At 44.0% G+C, this 22,227-nt stretch overlaps 1 protein-coding gene across 1 annotated transcript in view; it reads left to right on the top strand.

Annotated features, from left to right (window-relative positions):
- The window catches only part of T265_04006 (hypothetical protein), a gene marked incomplete at both ends in the record, with an annotated part of 52,653 nt that overhangs the window by 6,182 nt on the left and 24,244 nt on the right, over positions 1-22,227 (top strand). The window contains 7 exons of the mRNA XM_009168624.1: positions 5,073-5,480; positions 7,816-8,080; positions 10,302-10,451; positions 11,839-12,156; positions 13,829-14,159; positions 15,787-16,019; positions 17,679-17,705. Of these exons, the coding sequence (XP_009166888.1) occupies positions 5,073-5,480; positions 7,816-8,080; positions 10,302-10,451; positions 11,839-12,156; positions 13,829-14,159; positions 15,787-16,019; positions 17,679-17,705 (1,732 nt within the window). The remainder of the gene's footprint in view (positions 1-5,072; positions 5,481-7,815; positions 8,081-10,301; positions 10,452-11,838; positions 12,157-13,828; positions 14,160-15,786; positions 16,020-17,678; positions 17,706-22,227) is intronic.

The raw sequence follows: 22,227 nt of genomic DNA, 5'->3' as shown, positions 1-22,227 counted from the left end.
TTCACATATATATATATATATATATATATATATATATATATATCACAACATTGAAACCTGTTGAAAATACTAACACCCGGAAACAGTGCCCACTCAGGTTGACCTGAGCACAACTTCATTCTATGATACAATCACAAAGTCGCTTACGTTCTGACCTAATTCGGCGCGTAAACGCAATGGGAGAAACCGCTCGCTAGACACTTGATCATTTACCTTTTACAAGACGTGACAGACTAAATCCAGAGTCTCTAAGGGGCTGCTTGAATCACTTGTCGTTGCTTTTACTTACTTGTTCCATGAGCAGCACTCTCATTTATGAAGCGCACGTTTTCTTAGCGAACGTTTCTGACTAGCTCATTAGGCGTTGAAAGGCGAGTGGTTTGACGACACTATAAAATTCCAGACTACAAGCACACAAAATAATGGAATGCAGAAACCATTTACAGATGGACCGAGAGCCTCGTGGTCATGTACGTTCGATGCATTAATCCCGTTCGCCTGTCAACTGCTGCTTTATCAGCGTTGTGTGTATGAACTGTTTGGGGTCAAGGTAACGACCACGTCTGCAATTTTCTGAATACTCACTGTAGGTGTGCAGATGTGTGAAGTCTCCAGCAAGCTTTGCTTCTATCCTTTAGTTAGGTAAGTGGTATTGGGTTCATGACTGATAGCTCTTCCAGGATCAACCTGATATCCAATTCCCAAGAAGTGGGCCAATATGGAGCTGACGTTCGTACGCCCGGGGCTTTATAGCTGACGATGCGTTTGGATAATTGTCTTTACGTTTGACCCAGGAACTCCAGTTCACGGAAGTAGGAGAATACTCAATCATTGGATCGGTCAGCATAGGCAGCTTATCCTTGAATGTTTCGGCATTGTAAGGCTGTGTCACCAGGTGGATCAGTCTTCTGGATAGAATATCTTCCGACTAATAGCCAGTAAAGGGAATAGTCTTAGCAAAGGCAGCTTCCTGTCGGCAGTCAGTACGGATGTTTTGTGTTGACCTTCTCTTGCGTGACATTCCACACTCGGCAAGTAGCTACTTTCCAGTGGACTCTCATCTTTTGAGGACTGATTCTTTTCTCTCTGTTAGCAGCACATAGTCTATGTTATCTTCCATGTTAATAAACATCGCTTGAGCATCACATCTGAGAAGATCAAAATACCATTATTTTCTTTCTCTGTCGTAAACTGAACTGTGGTTGATGCATTAAGTGTTGTATTCATGTTCAGCTTACTCAGTGTTAGACGTGTCACCTACGTAGCAGTCACATCACTTATTATTGACTGTTGTTGATGCTTTCTTCGGGTAATCCTTAGGGCAATCCCACTGATTCCTATCTGTACCGCTTCTCACTGAACGGAAAGAGCATGTTGAATGTACAACATAGCAGCAGCAGTTCATGTATATCATCACGTGGTCTACCGGTATCAGTGTTCTGCCGGCTGATGTATTCAAGCCTGTAGCCGATAGTCTCCATTCAATATTGATGCAACGTAAGACTACAAAGGTCATGTCTCGATTACCACCGTATGTATTAAACGAATAAAAGCAACCTTTTTAAAAATCTCGTTTGGTCACATGAATGTGTTTGTTCAACCTCACAATGCGTATTAAGGAAAAATATGTGCAGACGTTGTTGTGACCTTGGCCCCAAACAGCTCATACACACTACGGTAGTTGACAGGCGAACGGGACACACATGATCACGACAAGCTGATAAAACCCTAGGCTTTCGATCATTCTATGGATGGATCCCTCATTCTATCACATGAGGTGAAGGTTGTCTTTCAGAACTTTCATAGTGCCGCCCAACTGCTTGTTTTTCAGTACTTTGCAGTTGTAAAAGTGACATGTGAATCTCTTGAAAGCGTAACGTTTGCTCACCGACTGTGGTTGGAAACAGATGCAATGGTTGTGTACTCTTCATGAATCAAAAGGAGGTTTTGAATGTGTCTTGGCGGGCTGTGAAGCACTTGTATAGACAAGTGATTTTCATGACGGCTGTTATTCTTTAATAGATAGCTTTCCTAGTGGTCAATAACCTGAATAGTCGTTTGTTTTGTTCTGGTTTTTGGTCAGGGTTGTCTGGACATTTCCCTTATTGGCTCTCATAAATCAAATATCCTGCTGAGTTAAAAGATCACTACTCTTTCAGCTGTGAGCAATGTCTGCGGTCAGACGGTTTGCTTATGGTGTTTCAGGAATACCCGCCCCCATCTCAGTGTGAATGGATGCACAAAAAATCACTCAGCTGTAGCACTCTTTCGGGACTATGCCACCAGAAGGAAGCTTGAGGGCTGGAATACTGCTGGGTTGCCCAAGCTTAAACAGGGAAAGCCGGGATATAGGGATCAGGTTCGAACCACGCACCTTCCGGTCAGTAAATTCGTGCTCTGGCTACTCTGTCGGTAGACTCATTTGTATGCCACCAGAAGCTTGAGGGCTGGAATACTGCTGGGTTGCCCAAGCTTAAACAGGGAAAGCCGGGATATAGGGATCAGGTTCGAACCACGCACCTTCCGGTCAGTAAATTCGTGCTCTGGCTACTCTGTCGGTAGACTCATTTGGTCTGCGGAGCCCTCGCAGGCCTAAGGGTCAATTACGTATAGGTTGTGGACCAGTTCTTTGTCCTTAAGGCATTCAAAACAGGTTCACCATAAGGTGGTACAGAAGAAACCTTTAGACTATAGTGACAAAAGTGGTTTGGAATGAACTTCTCCGAGCATCTGTTCTCACGCTGGACGGTAACAATTTTCATGCATGTAAATAACCCATCCTGTGAGCAATGTTAATTAGAAATCATATTAGCACTAGAGTTCATTTTGTGTGCTTATTCATCACAAGATGTTTAAAATGGTATGCTTGTGGTGACTCTTAGGTCGTTTGCATTTAGTGGGATTAAAGTGAAACGAATGTAGCTTCGGAGATGGCTCAAGTGGTTAGAGCGCGAATTAACCGACCGGAGGTTCCGTGGCTCGAACCCGATCTTTGTCTCTCGACTTCCCCCGTCTAGGCTTGGGCAACCTGGCAGCCTCCCAGCCCTTGTACTCTCTAGTAGCGTGGCAGTTAAGCCCCAAAAGGGTGCTACAGCTGAACGATTTATTTTTTCTCAGAGAATCAGTTAGGTGTTTCTGCGTGGGGAATAGGCTTAAAATCGTGATCCGATGTCCCCAGATGCAGTGACGAAATTAGCAATAGAACAAGTAATGTCCACGGAAATAGTAGGTAATTCGGTTGTTCGACAAGTTACCACTTATCCAACGATACCACAACCGCGAAATTTCGTACAGTCATTTCAACTCTAAGATATGTTGTTCAGTTTGAAGAGGGACTGACGACCGTACACTGCCACCTGTCATCGTATTACGAGAAATACAAGACTTTGAAAAATTGCATACTGTCCAGTCTGTCTGGCTTTACCGTAGCTTGATCGCTGCAGCGCGCCATCGCTCTGTCTGTATTGGCCGAACCTCAAGGCCAGCTCAGTACGGAAGTGTTTGACGTACTCATATCTCTGCAAGTTGCCTACCACCTTGGTAAAGTCAGAGGCTGTTCTTACCCGGAGGACTCAAAGTAAGACGGACTCGACGGTGGGCCTTTGATCAATATACGACAAGATCAACAGCATACTGCGGATGCAGAAGAAATTTACATGTTACATAGACGCGGGCTTATTTCTGCTGCGTTTTGCCCTGATAGGGCCATACCTTTTATGATTTTGGAGTACCAATCGAGATTTTATCCCACAAGTGAAGTCAGTCGATGTCCGCAAAGCCGAGAGGCCTTGTACGGCGGTTTCATTACTGAGCATCAGCAGCGTGCGTCTGTTGAAGCTCCGAGAAGGTTCACATCTGCGATCTCCCCGCATTTAACCCTTCGGGTACAAGCCGCTGATCAGCAGTTTGATTAGCCTTCACTTAGGCACGGGGCTCGAGATAACCCAGCTGTTAAAGCTTGAAATTAACCGGAATGTCCGTGGTTCGACTCCAGTCAAGGCATCTCGGCAGCTCATATCTAAGGTTGGGGAGTGGCTGAACAAAACTTATGAGGCGGCCCGACAGAGAATCGCCAGGCTAGAATCAGTGTCCAACCTGTGGCACAAATCCTGAACGTTGCAGCTTCTCCGAAGCTCTATATGGGACATTCTTTAGGTTTATACTTAAGCGTTTTATGGGAAACGCTGGGATATATTAGCTTGATAAAGTAGCGTTTTCCTACACTAGAACCCCCTTACAATGGCATCCAACTGGTGATAGCCGTATAGGGTTTATGTGTGTGCTAAATTTTGTTTCACTTCATACGCTTTGCTAACCACGTAGCCTACAAATACCAATATAGCGAACAGCGAGCAAATATACCCCTCAAAAGAGACCTGCTATGTTTATTTTCCATCTACCTGGTATGCAGTCGGATTTTCATGAATTTTGTGAGATATTATTGGGACTTTAATGAACAGTGGACCGAAACTTGTTCCGAACACCATATTTCATCATTTCCTAGGAGGGTTGATGCTATAATATAGTTTTGTTCGATGCAAGAATGACTCATTTGATGACATTTTACTTTTCAGTAGATACTGAATCCGAGGACTGAAGTTACCATTCGATGAAATTCAGAACTCCACAAAGAAAAAATGTCTTACGTATGTTGTGAACGGAACTCAAATATTACAGGGTTATAAAGGGATAAAATCTGGATTCCCATAAAGAGCAAAAGACTTCCCGAATGTAAATTGGATTTTCCTGTTCCGGTGGTATTCTTTTCTAGATGTTGGTGCATGGGGAGTGGGACAAACGAACCTTCAAATCGCCTTCTTGGAATTAACCCTGAGTTTTACGAATTAGTTTTTAGTGATGCTTGATTTTGGTGAGGCCACCAGATCCTCTTATCTTCTAAAACCGTCTTACTGCACTGCAAGGTGGAGCGGCATGCAGGACCGTGATATTTCACCCTTCGATGTTTGGTTAGAATTTCAGGAATCTTTGAATCCGTGTAGCAATGTGAGAGTCCGTTCCTTTCAACTAAACAAATTGGCTACCTTAAGCCTACGTTTTCCCACGACTTTCAGGGAGGTGGACTGTAGTCAACCAACCAGCACTGCTTCTCCGGTCAAAATTGATGAAAAAGTTGCCTCTTGCGATATGCTGACGGATAGCGACCGTGCTCTACTAGCTAGACTTTGGTCACAAGTGGACGCTCTGAGTGAAAGTGATCAGTCACACGCTCCTCCACAAAAGCCACCCCATCCACATGACACTCAGCCCGATCCTACAGCTACCCGGAGCTCTTCCACTCGGCGTCGTTCCCATTTGATCAACGATCCAGGGCTATCATCTTACTTGGCATCGCTAGCTAGCGCCATCCTTCCCCCGATTCTGGAATCAACACCCTTTTCTACATCACCCAACGACTCTGTCCCAGAAAGCCCGCTGCCACCACCCCCACCGCCTCCGAAGCGTTCCGTGAGCAGCCACTGGTGAGTGTTGCCTTATCTATGCTTCCGATACAACCACAATAATGTCTTTTTTGCACGATAACCAATCTTCATATTGATAACTACGACGACTTGGCCACATGCTGGCGAACATGTGGTCCACAAGCTGATTCTCCTCCCTTGTGTTACTGGCTTGTGAGGAGGTCTGTAACTGTGACTCAGCTCGAAACCATTTTCATCTCGTTTTTTGCAGCTCAGGTGCACGTTCTCTGATTGAATATCCTTTCACAAATATCTCTGAGAACATAGTACGCTCTTGGGAGCAGCTTACCCGAGACGATATCGTGAACTCTCTTGTTAGTGAGGCTGTCTGGGGTATATTTCATTAAGATGACACCTGTGTATCGTAAAAAGTGGATATCTCAACTTGTAACGACTGGGTTAACTAATCGGTTTTGGCCCAGGTCTGTTGCCATAGGCGCCCGCCTGACGTTGCTCACGGGTAATGTTGACTGAGTCGGAGAATGCTGAGCTTGACAAGTCTTGCTGCTGTCCCGTGTAACTGCTACACGAGTGTGCGTAGTTCGAAGCTTACGACAAAAGACTGGTGCCTCTACACCCTCTCAGATTTAGGAACTGTGGATAAATGCTGATCTGAGCCTAAAGTAGTCCGGTTGTGTTCAAACAGGTTGTCTACTTTTTGCCTTTTGTTCATATTGAAAGGTTTCAAAAGACAACATGCCGTTCATTTAGGAATATCATAATATGGCTTTCCTAACAGCCTTCAGAAGTAGAAGAAAACGGAATGTACAACGAGTGATAAAATATTATCTGGTAACCGTATGAAAAGTACGTATGGTTGGATGAGAACAGGTTTCATTGAATTGTTGCCACCGTTCAACTATCATTTAAAACCTATTCTGTATTGTATCTTCGTCTTATTTATTTATTTATCCCTTACTTATCTCTTCGACCACATTCAAAGTGTGATTATGGCGGGAGTGTACGCTCGAAGGCGTTTGGTGTAATTACTCCGGACCTGTTACAATAATTGCAGTCCCTCAAAACTGACTGGGCAACCCTCGAGTAAGGCGTGGCGAGCAGTCGCTGGATCGCTATCCGATCTTTTCAATAGAGTTTCACTGCGTTTTCGCTTTTGCAATAGAGCATGGTTGCGTAGCCAGTTTGGCTAGACTTTACGGTGTTGTTGCTTTCGTAATTAGAGACTGTTTCATGTATTTTGCTACTTTTTGGGTTGCGCAGTTTGTTTAATCTACTAACGGACGCGAAGAAACAGCTGGTCTACGGATTTTTGGCAATCCCTGGTGTCCTGGTTGATGTGCCTGTATGGAAATTTCAAATCTAACTTTAATTGCAACCGTTTCTTTCCCCATCATTAATTGATAACTCAATTCTGCTTTCCTCTTGTTAAACGGACCAACGAACCCGGAATTCAGAAGCTTAATAGTCTTAGGAAGCAACGCTGAACTGAATGGAACCTTGGACCTGGAAAAACTTAGTAAGAAAAAATCTGAAGCAAGATTCCACTGCCTATGGCACCCAAACCAACAAAAGAAACATGATAGTCATCCTAAATCAAAAGTTTGTGACACCAAGTTCTCGAACATCTGACCGTTGGATTTTGCACACAAATCTGCCAAATCTACCTAACGAGAATAAAGTGAAATTGAGCCAAACTACTTGTTTGCTGTAAAAGGTTGCAACTGCGGTTTGGTCTGAAATTACTTTAAAGTCAAATCAACCATGACACCCAGGGATTATCGAAAATCTGTAAACTAGCTGTTTCCTTGCGCCTGTGAATGGATTAAACATGCTATGTAACCCAGATTTTGTCAAAATACCTGATACATTCTCTAATTATGAAGGCAACAGCATCGTAAGGTCTAGCCATACTGGCTACGTAACCGTGTTCTATTGTAAGGGCAAAACCTCAAAGTGAAATCCTACTGAAACGGACGGATGGTGACCCAGCGACTGCTTGCCACATTGTATTTGAGGGTCAACGAGTCAGCTGTGAAGCACTGGAAGTACCGCAACAGGTCCGGAGCAATGTCACGGATCGCCTTTGTGTGGAAACTCAACAGACAAAGTTTTCACAGGCATTTAGAATTGATGTACCTGCGCCTGAATCAAACTGGAAATCAAATATATCAGTCCTGTTGATGTTATCCAAAATAATTCGTTCGACAACTATTCGGGTTGCTTTGTCCGTAGCGAGGGTGATAAAAGCCGCACTTTGGTATTTCGTAGATTCTTCAACAGCCATACAAGCTGTGCCATCCACTGTTCGGCCAATACTTGAGAAGTTTACAAAGACAAGTGTAATTGATCAGATCTTTGGTTCTTGTGTTTTCAGTGCCGGTGTTTCCGATGGGACGGAAATCACGCATCACGCAGTAAATGTTGCTGCTGACTCCCTCGAAATTCCAGTCAAGAAGTCCCAGAATCCGTCTCGATGGTCCAGCGCGCTACCCGATAGACCTCCCGACCTACGGTCGGACCCGAGGAAAAACAGAAGCTTGTTTGTGTCGCATGATACGCCATCTACCACGAATCGTCCATTGCCTGGAACACCCGTAAGCCCCGCATCAAGCCTCAGTTCATTGGGTCCCACACCACAGGTATCTGCTGTTCTCCGTTATCGCCCTGTTGGCACCAAGAAAAAAGACACCGAATTTCGTTTCCATAACCCCATATTATTGACTTGCGTTCCTTGTTTAACAAGTCTGTTGGCCAGTCAGTCGCGAGGTCCGGACACACGTACATTGTACTCTTTCGGAAACTTGGGATTAACTTCAGCTTATGGAGTAGAAGCAAGTGCCTCCGATTCCGGAAGAATCTCTACCGTGAGATGCCGTTATAACGAAATAATTATTTCGAACCCTCGTTGAGGATAGTCTCACCTCGCGGGACTATTTGTTTAATCCAGCATCAAGTTACTAGGTTGCTGAAGATCAAAAGCAATTAGAACCTTGTGGGTTTGTTTTCCGACAAGCTATTTGGTGTTCATTGATCGAGTTTTTTTCCTATTCTCAATCTAGCGCAACGGTCACAAAATTTTCCTGTTCACCACTGAAAGTTGCAGCCGCTGCATCAAAGTGAACGTCATGATTGTTGATGAGATAGGTAGCTTCGGTTCACGTTGCTTATGATTTCCAGTGGTTTTAACCTCGTCGTGCACAACCATTAGCATACCTTTACGCTCCATACCAGTCTCTAAAAACGCAATAATGATATCACCTGGATTGGTGTGAAACGTTTGTAGTCAGATTGCCCAGCTCGGAGAACAAACCAACGACCATCCATCCTACTTGTGCTACCAGCATCCCCTCAATAGCAAGTTCATATACAGGCCCGATAGCTGGAAACCTCAACTCACATTAGAGATGCGTCAGTTCATCGGAGACATGAATTTCCAGTTTTTTTTCTGCACAAGAACTAAAACGAATCGTGAGCGTTTTCTGCTTCTTATTAGTACTGTGTTTAAAAGAAATGATCTTCGTTGTGACGGTTTGCGCTTCTCCGTCGCTATGTGGCCCCATAGCCACTAATTTTCGATCACGAGACTGGCATATACAAGATAGTTAAGATCATGCTCTCGTCTGATATCCACTGTCATTAAATTTGTCCGATGCATCCAGTAAATCAGCGCCCCATGTAGCAGTAGCAACAACGATAAAGCCACTAAAGTCTGCTGTGGAATTTGAAATAGAAACTTCACCTGAGGATATCGATCGTAGCGGGAATGAGGTCATCGCATCTATGCATGACCGTGAGAAGTAACTTTGTGGTCTTTCCGATCGCGTACACCGTTGAGTTTCGGAACATTTGAGTTTGGTCCTCAGTGGAAAAGGCCACGTCCTGCCAACCGCAGAGCACGATTCAGTTACACTTTTGGTCAGACGTCAGTTCGAACGAGACACGTGCAAGAACAGTGGCTCATTGGAGCCATGCAGTGTAAGTCATGGAAGTGGCTAGTACAGTCGGAAATACACTGGAACTATTCAATCTTATTCTCCAAATATAATCAGGAAACTCTCTGTTAGTGCGTGGATCGAGTATGTTTTTGGGATTCCAGTGCATAATAACACAGTATCTAACTTAGTGGGAAAACTATTATCATCATCCATGTAGTTGGTGCTCTACTTTCGTGCAGTTTTCTCTCATTGGACTCACTTCAAAGGAGCTGTGCTCTATCACTTTAGTTCGACTCTCAGTTTCTGGGTGCCAGTGTGCATTTTCTCCTTTTGAACTCCGTTAAGCTGCTGGGTCAGAGGAGCTTCCACCAAAGCTGCTCAAAGGCAGTGAGGAATTTCTAGTTTCCACTTTGTCTAAGTTATCTGAATGCATTTGAGAGTATGATCTTCCATAGGACTGGAGCTATTCGGCTGCAATGTTCGGCATACTAATTTTGGTTCTTCTCAATAACCTGAGACTGATCTGTCAGATAATTTTGCGTTACTTGATGCGTCAAAGGGCGTATTGGTGTCATGGGGGACATATATCAAGCTAGAGTACTGGCTGAAATTTTTAGGTTGCCGATGAGTGAGTATGAGTAGTATGCCCGGCAGATTTATATTTGCATCTTTACAACCGGTGGATTTTTCGATTTCACTTTGGTCTTACGGACCAGTTTGTTTGAACACGTGGAATGTTTTTATGATCAACTTTATGTTTTCCAGTGTCGCTAACATAGTTAGAGAGGTCCTTGCAACTTTCAACTAACCTTTCACGTTTTTGCCAGATTACTCACTGTCCATTGCGTTCTCACTGCACTGCATTGCACTATCCGTTCAGTTTGTTCCCGGGTTCCCATATTTTTCCTTGTTATTTTTTTTCGAGGCGCCTTTCTACACGAAGAGCGTCACCTCTGTAATCCCAACGCAATTGTCCGGTATTCCTAATCCTTTGGACGACCACCATATGCAAGAGAATATTGCAGCGGTTGCCATGCGGCTGAACAGTGCCAATACCAAAACAGAGAAACCAGAGGTGTGTAGTTTGTACTTACCTATCTGTTTGCCTTGCACGCCTGATGCGTTTTGGGCTATTGCTAAGGCCTCTGGTGCTTACTGTATAGTCATAAGTCCACCCGGTTGCTTTAGTTCCCCACTGTATGATATTGTCGACGTTTATGAATAACACCATTTTACCTATTGTGCACTCAGGAATTCGGCGCTGATTTTCTCGCAGATTCCAATGAGGATGCAGACCTGTTTCGACTGCAGCTGGAATAGCATTAGTTTACTGGTTTCAGTTGTGGATTCGGATGTCGCTTGGTGTTTGTGACATCCAGCTGTAGTTCCGGGCTTCATTCACAAGCGCTCACAACCATGTTGGTGTTTTCTTGAAACCAATGTGGATGGCTATTTTTTCATTAACTTTTATATGTCCCGGTAGTTTGCGATGATACGAGTGGTTTTCAAAAACAGCCATTCAATACCAAGCTTTGGATACGGTCTGCGCTGTTATACAGTGGACTTCTCTCTACCTAGCCCACTGCTTAATCAGTGCAATGATTCATTTCATATGGAGGAAGTTCACGGGTGCCTTATTTTTGTACATTGGCTCAACTTGTCGAAATAAGGGTCCACAGTCTGAGACTGGAATTGTTCTCACCAACCCGTGAAAATAAGTTCAAAGGTTGATGAAACACGATTACACTTCAGCGACTGCACGATTGCATACTAAGAGTGAAGCAGCTGAACTTGTCGTAGTAGCGTGGGGTAGAAACCTGTGCCTGTTCCAATTTTCGATTAAAGTTGCCTGTGTTTTTGTCACTGATTTATAGACGAATTAAACTTTCGCAACGTTACTTACTAATGTTTGTTAGTTGGTAAGTCATGATCAAATTTCGGGCAAATGTGTTGAAGTTTCTTCAGTAGTTAACTAAATCGTTTATGAAACTTATCTTAGTCGATGCTTTCGGTTGCATTGCCTGTTGATTCTGTTTGTGAATATGTCAATCAACAATTGAACTCTAACCGGAAAGGATTGACCATGACTTTCCATGCGACGGAGTACCTATTACCTCCCCAGAACTAATGATTGCCACGTATGCTGAATACGTTTGAGGAGGAATAAGTTAGCTACGTGGCTGTGAAATCTCCATGCTAGTGAACTGTATCCCTGCGGACAACCGCGGTCTGGCATGAACATCAACAATGTTGTGATATTCCCACCACTGATTCTTCACACCTTCACACGGACGCGTTTTTTATGTCACACGGAATATGCGTTTCCCCTTCAGACAGGTTCCAAGTATTGTTCTGGATTCTTTGACGTGAGAGTCCAGTAGGATTCGTGCAACGAGCATAGTGTCGATCAGGATTTTCTTCCCCTAATCTTTTCGAATGGCCATATGCTTTGCATTCAACAGATGCTCAATCCGTTTCTACCAGAAGCGAACGTAGCGTTTTTCCGTCTGCACTCGGCGTCGACAAATGGTGATGATCAAGCATCAGGTCAACAACGTCCACCGACTGGTATCACTTCGTGTTCGGCTGTCAAGGACACCGATGGTCTATTTTCTGGTAATCAACCTGTCTGTCATTCAGAAATCAAGACTAACATTGAGGATGATTCCGAGCTGATTGAAGCGAATGGGAAAAAGTATCGACGTTATTTTCAGCGACATGTAGTGATTGAGCGACACCGACTAAGACAGGTGCCTGTGTGTGTTCGTGTGCGCATGTTTGTGGGTGCGTGTCCGTGTTCTTGTTTCTTGTCCGTTATATTCACCGCTTGCGTTTCCGTGTGGTAACTGCAGTGGTACACTCAAATGTGCACGCTTTTTAACCATTTGTTGCATCTTAACTCTTCCGTTTTGACAAGTGCTTTTTGATTTCGCATTTTAGTTTCTCCTTAAGCTAAGGCGACGTCAGTCAGTAACTGTAGCGTGGTGTACACTTTGATAGGGAAATTCCGGCCAATCCCACTAGAATGCATTTGATGTAGACAACTTACCTCGTATCTTTACTACGATGCGGCAAAGTAACAGTTCACTCTTTTTGTAACGACGTTTTTGGAGGGTAGAAACATTCGTCTTTCCTTTCGGGTGACGAAATTTGGTTACTGGGTTGTATCCTCAGTTTTGGGTAATTTTTCACAAGGTAAACGGTGTCACTACAACGAGGTGTATCTAATCGAAGACCTTAGTTCTTTTTGTGAACCCGTTTGCTATCTTGGGGACTACGATCACCAGTTGATGTGATGGATTCACGAAACCAGTGGTGCCTTTATGCTTCATCAAACACCCTCGTTTCTTACAATCTACTACCCAGGAGTCTCCCCTGAAAACCAAATTGATTTGCAAATGAGTGTATTTCTCGAAGTCTACTACCTAGTTTTGCTTCTGATATCATCTCGCCAACATTCACTCATTCCATTTTTTTTGCCGAGTTCGAGACCATGCATTCTCATGCACCTAGTTCGTGCTTGAAAACTTGGACTGAACAGGATTGGACATTGTTCAGGCCCAAAGGCGGGGGATTATGTTTCTAGCACCTAGGTAGCATGAACAACACGATGTGAAGAGTTTGTTGAGGTAGTTTACGGCGTCGATTGTGACCATACATATAGGAACGTATGAAGCCGTGGGTTTTCTTTCACAGAATCATATTTTAACTGTACTATTTGAACTGTGCAACTAAGGACACCAATCGCTCAGCTATAATTCGCTTTTGGTGCCTCGCCGCCTGCCACTTGAAGGAAGAGCAAGGGGTGAGATGCTGTCAGGTCGCTCGAACGTGAACAGTTGAGGTACTGCAGTTGACTCCAAACGAAGAAACTTGCTACTGGTAATTTCGCTTATTAACAACTTCACTATCTCAATTTTGTTTGGATTATATGGTCAAAGTAGAATCGCGTGAAGTAAACTCCCAGGCGACTCTCAGAATGGTTATTGTAAAATATCGGCCTACAAACACATAGATCATAGCTCATGTAGGCAGCTCTTTTAACCGGTAACTTGCACTACATGTCCTCCGTGGTTTATTCAGTGCATCTTACCTTTTTAGTCACCACCAACCAAGTAGAAATTTTTCCAGTACTTGACCAGTATGTATGCCACCATTCATTCTTTTGAGTTATTTAGCGGTTCGTAGCCTAGACGAATGTGGCTTGAGATATTGTGATGGTGATAGACTGTGCATGCAACTTTTGTCATTCTGCTTCTTCAATAATATTATTCCACAAGAGATGAAACAGTTATCCATTTATGCTATACAATAGCACCATCTTTTTTTGGATCTATACGTCTATAAGTGTCAATAGTAATCCGATAACCGCACTACAGTTGCAATCCTGTGACCAAATTGTTGTAGCTATTCCACCCACGGTCTTTTTACTAAACACTCGATGTATTGTAGGTTGTCGTCGCACCGTCTCTGCCCGACGGAACAGGACCTGACCTTAGTCGTGCTGTATTCGCCTCTGGCGTACCTAACGTGGACACTCCCAGTGTCCCTGCGCAGTCAAATTCACCCTGCTCTGAGCCACCGTCACCAACAGATGAAACGGATTCCTTGATCGGGCTTTCCGACACGAGGTCCCATAAATCTCTTCATAGTGTGAAGAATGAAACTTCGTTCGAGTCTTCCCGTGAAACCGATGATCATTCATCCGAGGTAGATGAAGAACCAAGTCCGATGAAACCACCGATACCTAACATTCCATCTCGTTCGGAGTCACTTCGTCCTTGTAAGCATGCTTCTCTTATTTTTCTTTCTACAACTGATTGTTTCCAGCATATATAATCAGCCGTCTGATTAGGACTTTATCGGTGTCGAATTTAGATTTTTCAGCTAGTCGCCATGTCGTTAAATTTGACATCTTTCATCACTGCCAGTTTGATTGAACCTGATACATCCGGGAATTATCTCTTATGGACGAAAACTGGCACCAGTTCTCTTTAAAAACACTGACGAAAACGATGAAAGTTGTACAGATATTCTATTGGTTATGTGGTTAGAAACTCAGCTACCCGCTATTCAGGGAGCTAAAAGTGATCGAAATCCAATTTCTTCATTGATGCTTTTCTAGGTCATGGTCACTACCGTTGACCCGTATACATTCATCATCATTAGCATGCAGTGAACATTCCATGGATCTAGGCAAGGGAGACTAATGGACTCGGACTATGCAGTCACTTTTTTCGATTGACGGTTGTGTGTCTGAACGAAGCACCTTAAACAGAATTCCCGAGGTGATCCGATATTTCGGTATGTGTTTTCCATCTTCACGGTACTTCAGGAAAATTCAAAGTGGAGAACCTTAATTTGTTGGTCGGCGCACATACTGCATACATACGTACCCACATATTGCTGCATACTCCGTAACAGATGAAGTCAACGTGCTTATAACCAAACTGTGACTGGCGATTACCAGCTGCGTCATTTGTGGTGTTGGGGACGGATTCGCTGTAACCAAAGGACTCGGTATACAAGGCAACTGTTAGACGATCTTTACAGTTGGGAGACTTGGACCCACCTATCCGAGGATCCCAAATGTCTTCGGATGTTTGATCACTGGTTTCGACGTTGCATAGCATAAGCAGCTGGCTTCAGCCCGTGAGCAAAGAATCAGAGTCGCTAAAACGGCAGGTTGAGCTTACCAAGTTAGGATGACTGGAGCTTGTGCTACGGTGCGCGTTGAACTACCTTCCACCAAGTAGAGTTCTCTATTCTTTTCGTAGCTACTGTGATTTCGCTTTTGGTAGGGCACAATCCTTGATATTACGATGTTAAATGAAATCTGCTACAGTCAGACAGTGCTGTGAAATCTTCGCGCCTTCTTTGTTAGTGTTCTGCACGTGTCTGGAGGCCCTGCAGAACATGACACGCAAATGGTCCTGGTGGCTCACGTGCTGTGATTTCCGAACCCACTACCTAGTAAAGTTAGCCTGTCGTTGTACGCTGGGTTTCTGTCGAGTGAGGTTCGCAAACGACGTTGGTTCGATCTCGCTAATGGCACCTCACTTCGACAAGAGGCTCAAGTTTGTTTATGTTAGTAGTGCTCCAAGGTGTAGGTACTTTATTCTTGACAGTTTTGACAGTTTCTCCTGAGGATATAGGACTTTTTCACATGAAGTCCCCATCCTTCCCTCTGCTCTCTGCGGTTTACCAAGACTTTCTTCCTCACAGACTTTCCTCACAGTTGTATGGCAGTTACGCCCCAGTATGTCTCACTGATGATTAACTATTTCTAACTAGAATAGTGCTAACAGCTGTCACTGATCACTAGTCATCTCAGACCGCATCTCTTCATCTTGTGCCACACTTATGCATACTCTGTAACACCTACTGTTCATATCTCGGTTTTTCCACAGTGACTCAGTATATGTTTCAGTTTGGGTTAACAGAAACGGACCCGGAAGCGGATAGACGCCTATCTGTGAATTTGACAAATTTTTTCCGATCCAGTTGGGACATTCAGGAATCAGCGGAGGGACCCCATCAACGGTTGAAAAAAATGTCGTACGTACAAACTTACGCGCAGCCGACACCGGATGGTGATGTACATCGCTCTACCAGCGTTCAGCACACGTGTAGTGTTCGACTAGTAAGTGGTTATTTCCTTGCGTTTAGTGCTCATCACTCTAGTGAACATCAGATTTTTATATTCTTGTAAAAATGTTCTGGTGGGGAAGCGCCTATTACCCGCATCATGGCATTGCCTCTGTCCCGTACACTCCTGACGGCGCCCCCCTCACCACCCGCTGGAGCGCCCGCCTTCACTAGGTCCTGTCAACTTCCTCTCACGATCCTTTTAGAACTAGTTTCCGGGGTTTGTCGTTATACAAGCTGAAACAGACTGTTCTGTGCCTAACTGCTTACTGTCGCTCTTTTAAAATTAAACAGTGGACCCAAGTTCCACATCGAGGTAGATAAACATCTACAGAGGCTTGTCTGTTTACGATGTCCTCCAACCCTTGGGCCATGGATTTCGAATGGTTCCGCTAACGGTTGCTCTTGAGAGGTTTCATTACGTGTTCTGTTTATGTAAAAGCTTCATTCGCTGAAACCCTTTACCTTATTTTTCAGTCTTACATTCCTCGGTTTCATCAGACGTAGTTCCCTGTGGGTGACCATAATATTTGAAATTTTTTGGTGATATCACCGCCATTTGCAGGCTATGTAGTGTCCTGGTAGGTGGGCCGCTTTGAGGAGTCTTGCGAAAATTCCAAATCGGTTTCTTCTATATCGCACTGTAAAGGAATATCTTTGTCGCAGATACGAACTTTCACGGCATGACTAGTTGTCTCTTCTGCGCCTTGCCGTCTAGGATATGGGTCTACGACCCCATCAGTGTGATTAGCTTGAAACATTAGCTTGGAATGCCAACGGCATTCGTGTCCTCAATTTCCGTCCAGTTTACTTGAACAAGTTTTGCTGCCATGGCGCCAGAGTGCTACTGTTCCGTCCTCCCCCCACATCGTCTTTCGCTAGAACACGATTTCTTTGAAACCAATTGACATAGTTAAACAACACCAAAGCGTCAGCCTCCGAAATGGTGATTACCCAATTGACATCAATTCTTCTGTGTTTTGTAGGCTTCCTGTTAACAGAATCGTCTTAATTTCATGGGGCAAACTCGGCTGCAACGTACAAATGCGTGCTCAGGTAGCACTCCATACCTATCATTAGTTTGGCCCAAATGAGAATAATCACTAGAGGGTTCCTTTACACATACTTATCTGAACTAGAACTCTGTCCTCTTAACAACTCAAACAGACCCAATCTGCTTGTTCATTAACGCCGAACTACCTTTGAGTGCGTCCACTAGGTTCTGAACATCGGGCGATGTGCACTGGATTGTCTTTGAATTTTCTTCAAGGTGAAGTTTGTTACCTTGCCTCTAAGCGTAGGTGTTGTTAACTCTTTAAATGATGTTTCTAGCTTGCCGCGAACTACCAGACATCAGTGTATTCTATTTTATGGTTTAGAACGGCTTTCCAATTATATGGGTCTATTTTTCAACACTTAATGGGACCAGTCAACTTTAAACGGACACGTAGACAATGGAAACACTTTCATTCATACAACAGTGTAGTAAAGCTAATTTATTTTTCAACCGAATCCCAAGCCCACTTTTTCACGCAGTCCATGCTTGCCACTGTAAACTGCACATGATTTCTTTTCCCTTATATACTGGCTTTTAAGAATCACTGCACTGCGGTTTTAGCACTTTATGCGTTTATTTTCAATTTGTACTCTTCAGGTTGGTGGTTTAGAAGCCCTCAGAGACGTAAGTCACCGTAGATATTTTCGAATATCTCTTTTCTGTATCCTCGTCTAGTTTTATTCTTCTAACGGAGGTGCAAACTGGTTGCGTTCCTCACGGTTTATGGTACGGAAGGAGGCGGCCTTTCTCTTCTTATGTTACTCCTGTCTTGACTTGGTGTCAAGACAGCAAAATTATTTTGATCCAATTCTCGGTTTGTTCATTTTGCTTGAATAGTTTGAGGAAGTTCTCATTGTTTGCCCATGATTTTGCTGTTGGGGTACTATGGTGATATCAGTTACTGTTCAGTAAGAGCATAGGGACAGTAGATGTCTATCACCGAGTTAGTTCAACGCATTAACTGCGTTGAAGGTGGACGTTCATAGCTCGTAATCCAGTCTTTTCCACGTAACAGTTGTGTTGGTAATGTATGGGTTCGAACGGTGATATCATATCATATCATAATGGACGGCCTCGCATCACAAAATTGTTATGGTACGCAAAGCGTGTTGTGATACCAGGGACTACCGTCAAACAGGTCACATTGTGCATGTGGACTTCAGCAAACCATTCAAACGTATGGACTAAGCTATGTTAATGCAAGGGCTTCGGAAAGCAGGGAGGACCACTCTATGAGTAGACGAAAGCACTCATGAGCCAAGGGTACCGGAAGAAGAGAATTGGGAACGTCCGCTCGCAAGCAGAGCTGTTTCCAGAGGAGTCCTGGAAGCGGCCGTAATCCGCTCACTACTGTCCGTAACCTATTTTGATTCGCCGCCACTCCAGCTCAGCAGATCATGCTCGAACTATGGATGGTGGTGACAAGGAGGAACAAAAACCAAAGCCCGATCGGACAGTAGAGACAAACGACCAACCAAGACCAAAAAAAGTCAGGCATATGCGGATCGGTTCGACGATCAGGAATGACACATAGCATAGGACGTAGACTTATTCCACTAATGTGGAGTGTACGGAGATGAACACGGGACGGAAATTGAAAGAATCAATTTGTTGACAATTCTGTCTGGCCAGAGATAATACCGGATCTTTTTGGGAACTTGGGTTACTAAATAAATTCATGGTATGAGTCCATTTCCGGCCAATCACCTCGAGCGAAGTGTGGTGGCTAAGGGCGATTCAATACTGGAAAAATTTGGACTGAAGGGGGTTTCTCCGTGGAGAATCTTCGCACCATCTTGCCCCTAAACACACCTTCTATGGTGACCTCATTGGAACCACGAATTATACTGACTGCCGACAAAACACAATAAAGGATGAGCAGCCTTCTCAGCAAAGGTTAAAATGAACCATCATTGGAAGATCGGTTATTAGTCAAAGCTTAAGATGCTCGTGATGCTGTAAGCCCATAGAAGGTAATTAATGTAAGATGAGATTGAGCCTCAGAAACTAGACAAACCATAATAAAACACTGACGTACAAGGGTTGAGAACTGCAATGTATTGAACAACGCCTGTCCGCGGCAACGTGTGCTACCATCAATGAGGTTGGATCCAGGTGTTACTCGCGCCAGATTGTCCACAGAAGAGACTGAGTTGATCCAGTCAAGGAAAGCCACGTAGGCATCGTGAAAATCAGATAGCTTTTCCATTGCAGGTCGGCTAAAACCAAGGTGGAACACACGTTTACTGGTATCGTAATTAACGTCGGGAAGCCCAAAACACAAACACTGAGGATATACGAAAACGAAATTGGGTAGGTTTGGGATGGAGCAACTTACTAGTTCGTGGAAACCGATGCACTCCCTGCAGTGAGGAGAAACGGTTGAATACAAGCTGCGCCAGAGGCTACGTGACGACGAACGAGGCTGAGGCATTCGGTCATCCGATTAACCCACTTGGTGTGGTCGGAAACGGTAACGGTGACGACCAGCTGTGAGGCTAAGGCCGACAGATCAGTGATCAAATTAGCCTGTATCTTCGGGATATCGATGGAAGGCTGTTTGGGCAGGGAAGAAAAACGAAAGTACGGGGCTAATCTCTTTGGTATTTTACTTAGAATAGAAAGAAAAGAGCACATGAAGATCAAATCCATAAATTGGAACAATCGTACTTTCAGAAAAATGGATGGGGAAAGGTCAATCTCTCAAGGATGCTAAGGAGATAGCACAGAGTGGTTTTCATAGGAATCCAACCAAAAGGACACCTACCGTTCAGCTAACGGACACGCTGTTGGGGCCACCACAACAGTCTACTCAAAGAGCAGCCATCACAGGGAATGGACCGTTTTGGCATATGGGGAGTGGACTCACATCAGGCGTTGTGTATTTCATCCAACACCAGTGTACCCAAACATGGAAGATGAAAAATTGCGGTAACTAGCAGAACCGTTTGTTCGACAAACTAGCCCGTCTTCTTTAAATGAGCTGGTTTCTTCAAATTAACCCAGTTCAACTCACACTGAATCTCCCCGACCTTCAACTGAAATTATGGATGTTACTTGGAATTGAACTTATCAGTTATTCAATGAGCTGAGAAGCTTTTGTCCACAGTTTTGTAGATTTTACTTGTTCAGTATACATCTCCAAAACAACGTTTCAGACTTTATTCAACTCGAAATCTGTTTTACTAAAATCGATGTCCTAATCCGGAAATAGCATGTTCTGGTGACTGAAGCCGGCGAAATCCTTCATGATTAGCCGCAAATTTAGAGCATGCCTCTATCGTAGGTTTAAATAGTTCCAAGATCACAATTACGATACCATGCGCTGAAACAAGTGTTTCACGCAGCATCCGTGGAAAAGCACACCACTAAGACTTTGATTGTCTAGTCGCAAACTATACGCGCACCGAAAATTTATCCAGACCTAACTTGAATCCTCTATCCAGCAGAGGTAGATACTCCACACACCAAAACTGATACGTGAAAGACGAACAAGCCACCGAAAGAACGGGTATTGGGATGGCCAAATTCAAATATTGTCACGCAGAAACAATATCTTTGTAATTTCTAATCTGAGAAGACCGCTTATTCAAGTAAACCAGGTTTTGAACAACTTCATAACCCAAGTCGTCCAGAGTTATGCGTCTTTTCTAGTTTGCACAAGTATTATCAGAATACTTGCCTTACTTAAGAAGTAAAGTCACCCTCCACGAACTCGCGAATTCCCTACAGGTTTGGAACGGCCTATTCAGAGGGCCTCATCAGAATCCAGGAGGAGATGCCCTCAGTGGACTCTCTCAGGAGTGACATTTCTTCTTGACTCTGTTGGAAGTAAGAGATCCGGCACTATTTTCAGGACTTTTAGGATTAACTCCTCCCAAGTTTTGAGAACACTGAGATGAAGGCGAGTAAACAACGAACTTAGTGATTTAATTTCGAGCCCGGACAAAAACAACAACGAGCTCATCCACAAACGACCTGAACTTGCATTTTGGAAGTGATGTAAACACGTCGAACTACTGGCGCAAAAGAAAGCAAATCGATCAGAGGGAAGTCGAAAAAGGACTATTCGTGTCCAGCTAAAAGTTAGGATTTTAGAGGGTACAACAGAGATACACTTAATCATGATGAAATAAGTTGACTGTATCGAAACGTGGGTAAATGAAACTATGGTGCGAAAGTTACAGCCATAACGACGTCCTAAAAGTAAACGTAGACCTGAATCTCAAAAATGGAAGACTTCCAATGCTCGATTGACGGGCTAGCCCTTGGGGATGGAAGAAAATTTTGTTGTCGACTGTCATAGTGTACAGCATTATTGACAAAACTGTCCTTCCTCCCTAAGCATACGACGGCTGAGCTGCAGCCGCTGAGGGGCAAGTAATTGAGAATTTGAAGACAAAGTACGGGGAGAACATTTGACGACCACCTGGACAACACATGGAGCCCAAGAGAGTTAAGTGGCTCCGGCTATTGACCGGAAGATCCGTGGTTCGAACACAACCTCGGCATCTCGACTTGTTCAGTCTAGGTTCTTGCCGCAACTATTCCGAAACTACGATTTTCAGTGAGTGAAGTTAACAAGGCTATAACACTCCAACCATAATAGATTCTGGCGTCAGATGACGTGGTATGCAGGAAGATACTGCATATATTTTTCGAAAAACTGAAAAGTAAATGAAAACCGGTTTCTGTCCAGGAATGAGTAGAATATACTTATCTGGCCAAGAATTTACCCACAAAAAACTAATCACCATGCTTGACAGTGTTATACTATGATGCTAAATGTAACGTGTGAACCAGCAGGAAAGTGTGCAATGTGTTGAAGAGAACAAGTGCAGTTCGTGTAAACGCAGCACGAATGTAAAACGAAACGAGAACATACGAGGGGAACATTCTTCTTCCGACGAAAAATCTGACGTGGCCAAAATCCTTTTTTATCTTTCCCATGGGTCACCAGTTTGTGTGGGTCTGTCACTATGTCTTTCAGAGCGACATCGGCCGAAGGGATTCCCCCCTTAGTAATGTCCTGGTCTTTCTTTGGCATTGGATCCCACCAACTTCCACACCTGGCAACTGGAAAGTAACAAGTACGCAACTTAGTAGGATAGCAGTGACAGACTAATGACTCTTCTCATCAGTACAG

This window comes from Opisthorchis viverrini (genome assembly GCF_000715545.1).
Source record: "Opisthorchis viverrini unplaced genomic scaffold opera_v5_62, whole genome shotgun sequence".
NCBI classification, from domain to species: Eukaryota; Metazoa; Platyhelminthes; class Trematoda; order Opisthorchiida; family Opisthorchiidae; genus Opisthorchis; species Opisthorchis viverrini.
The sequence above is the reverse complement of the archived record's forward strand: the minus strand, read 5'-3'. Positions and strand labels throughout refer to the sequence as shown.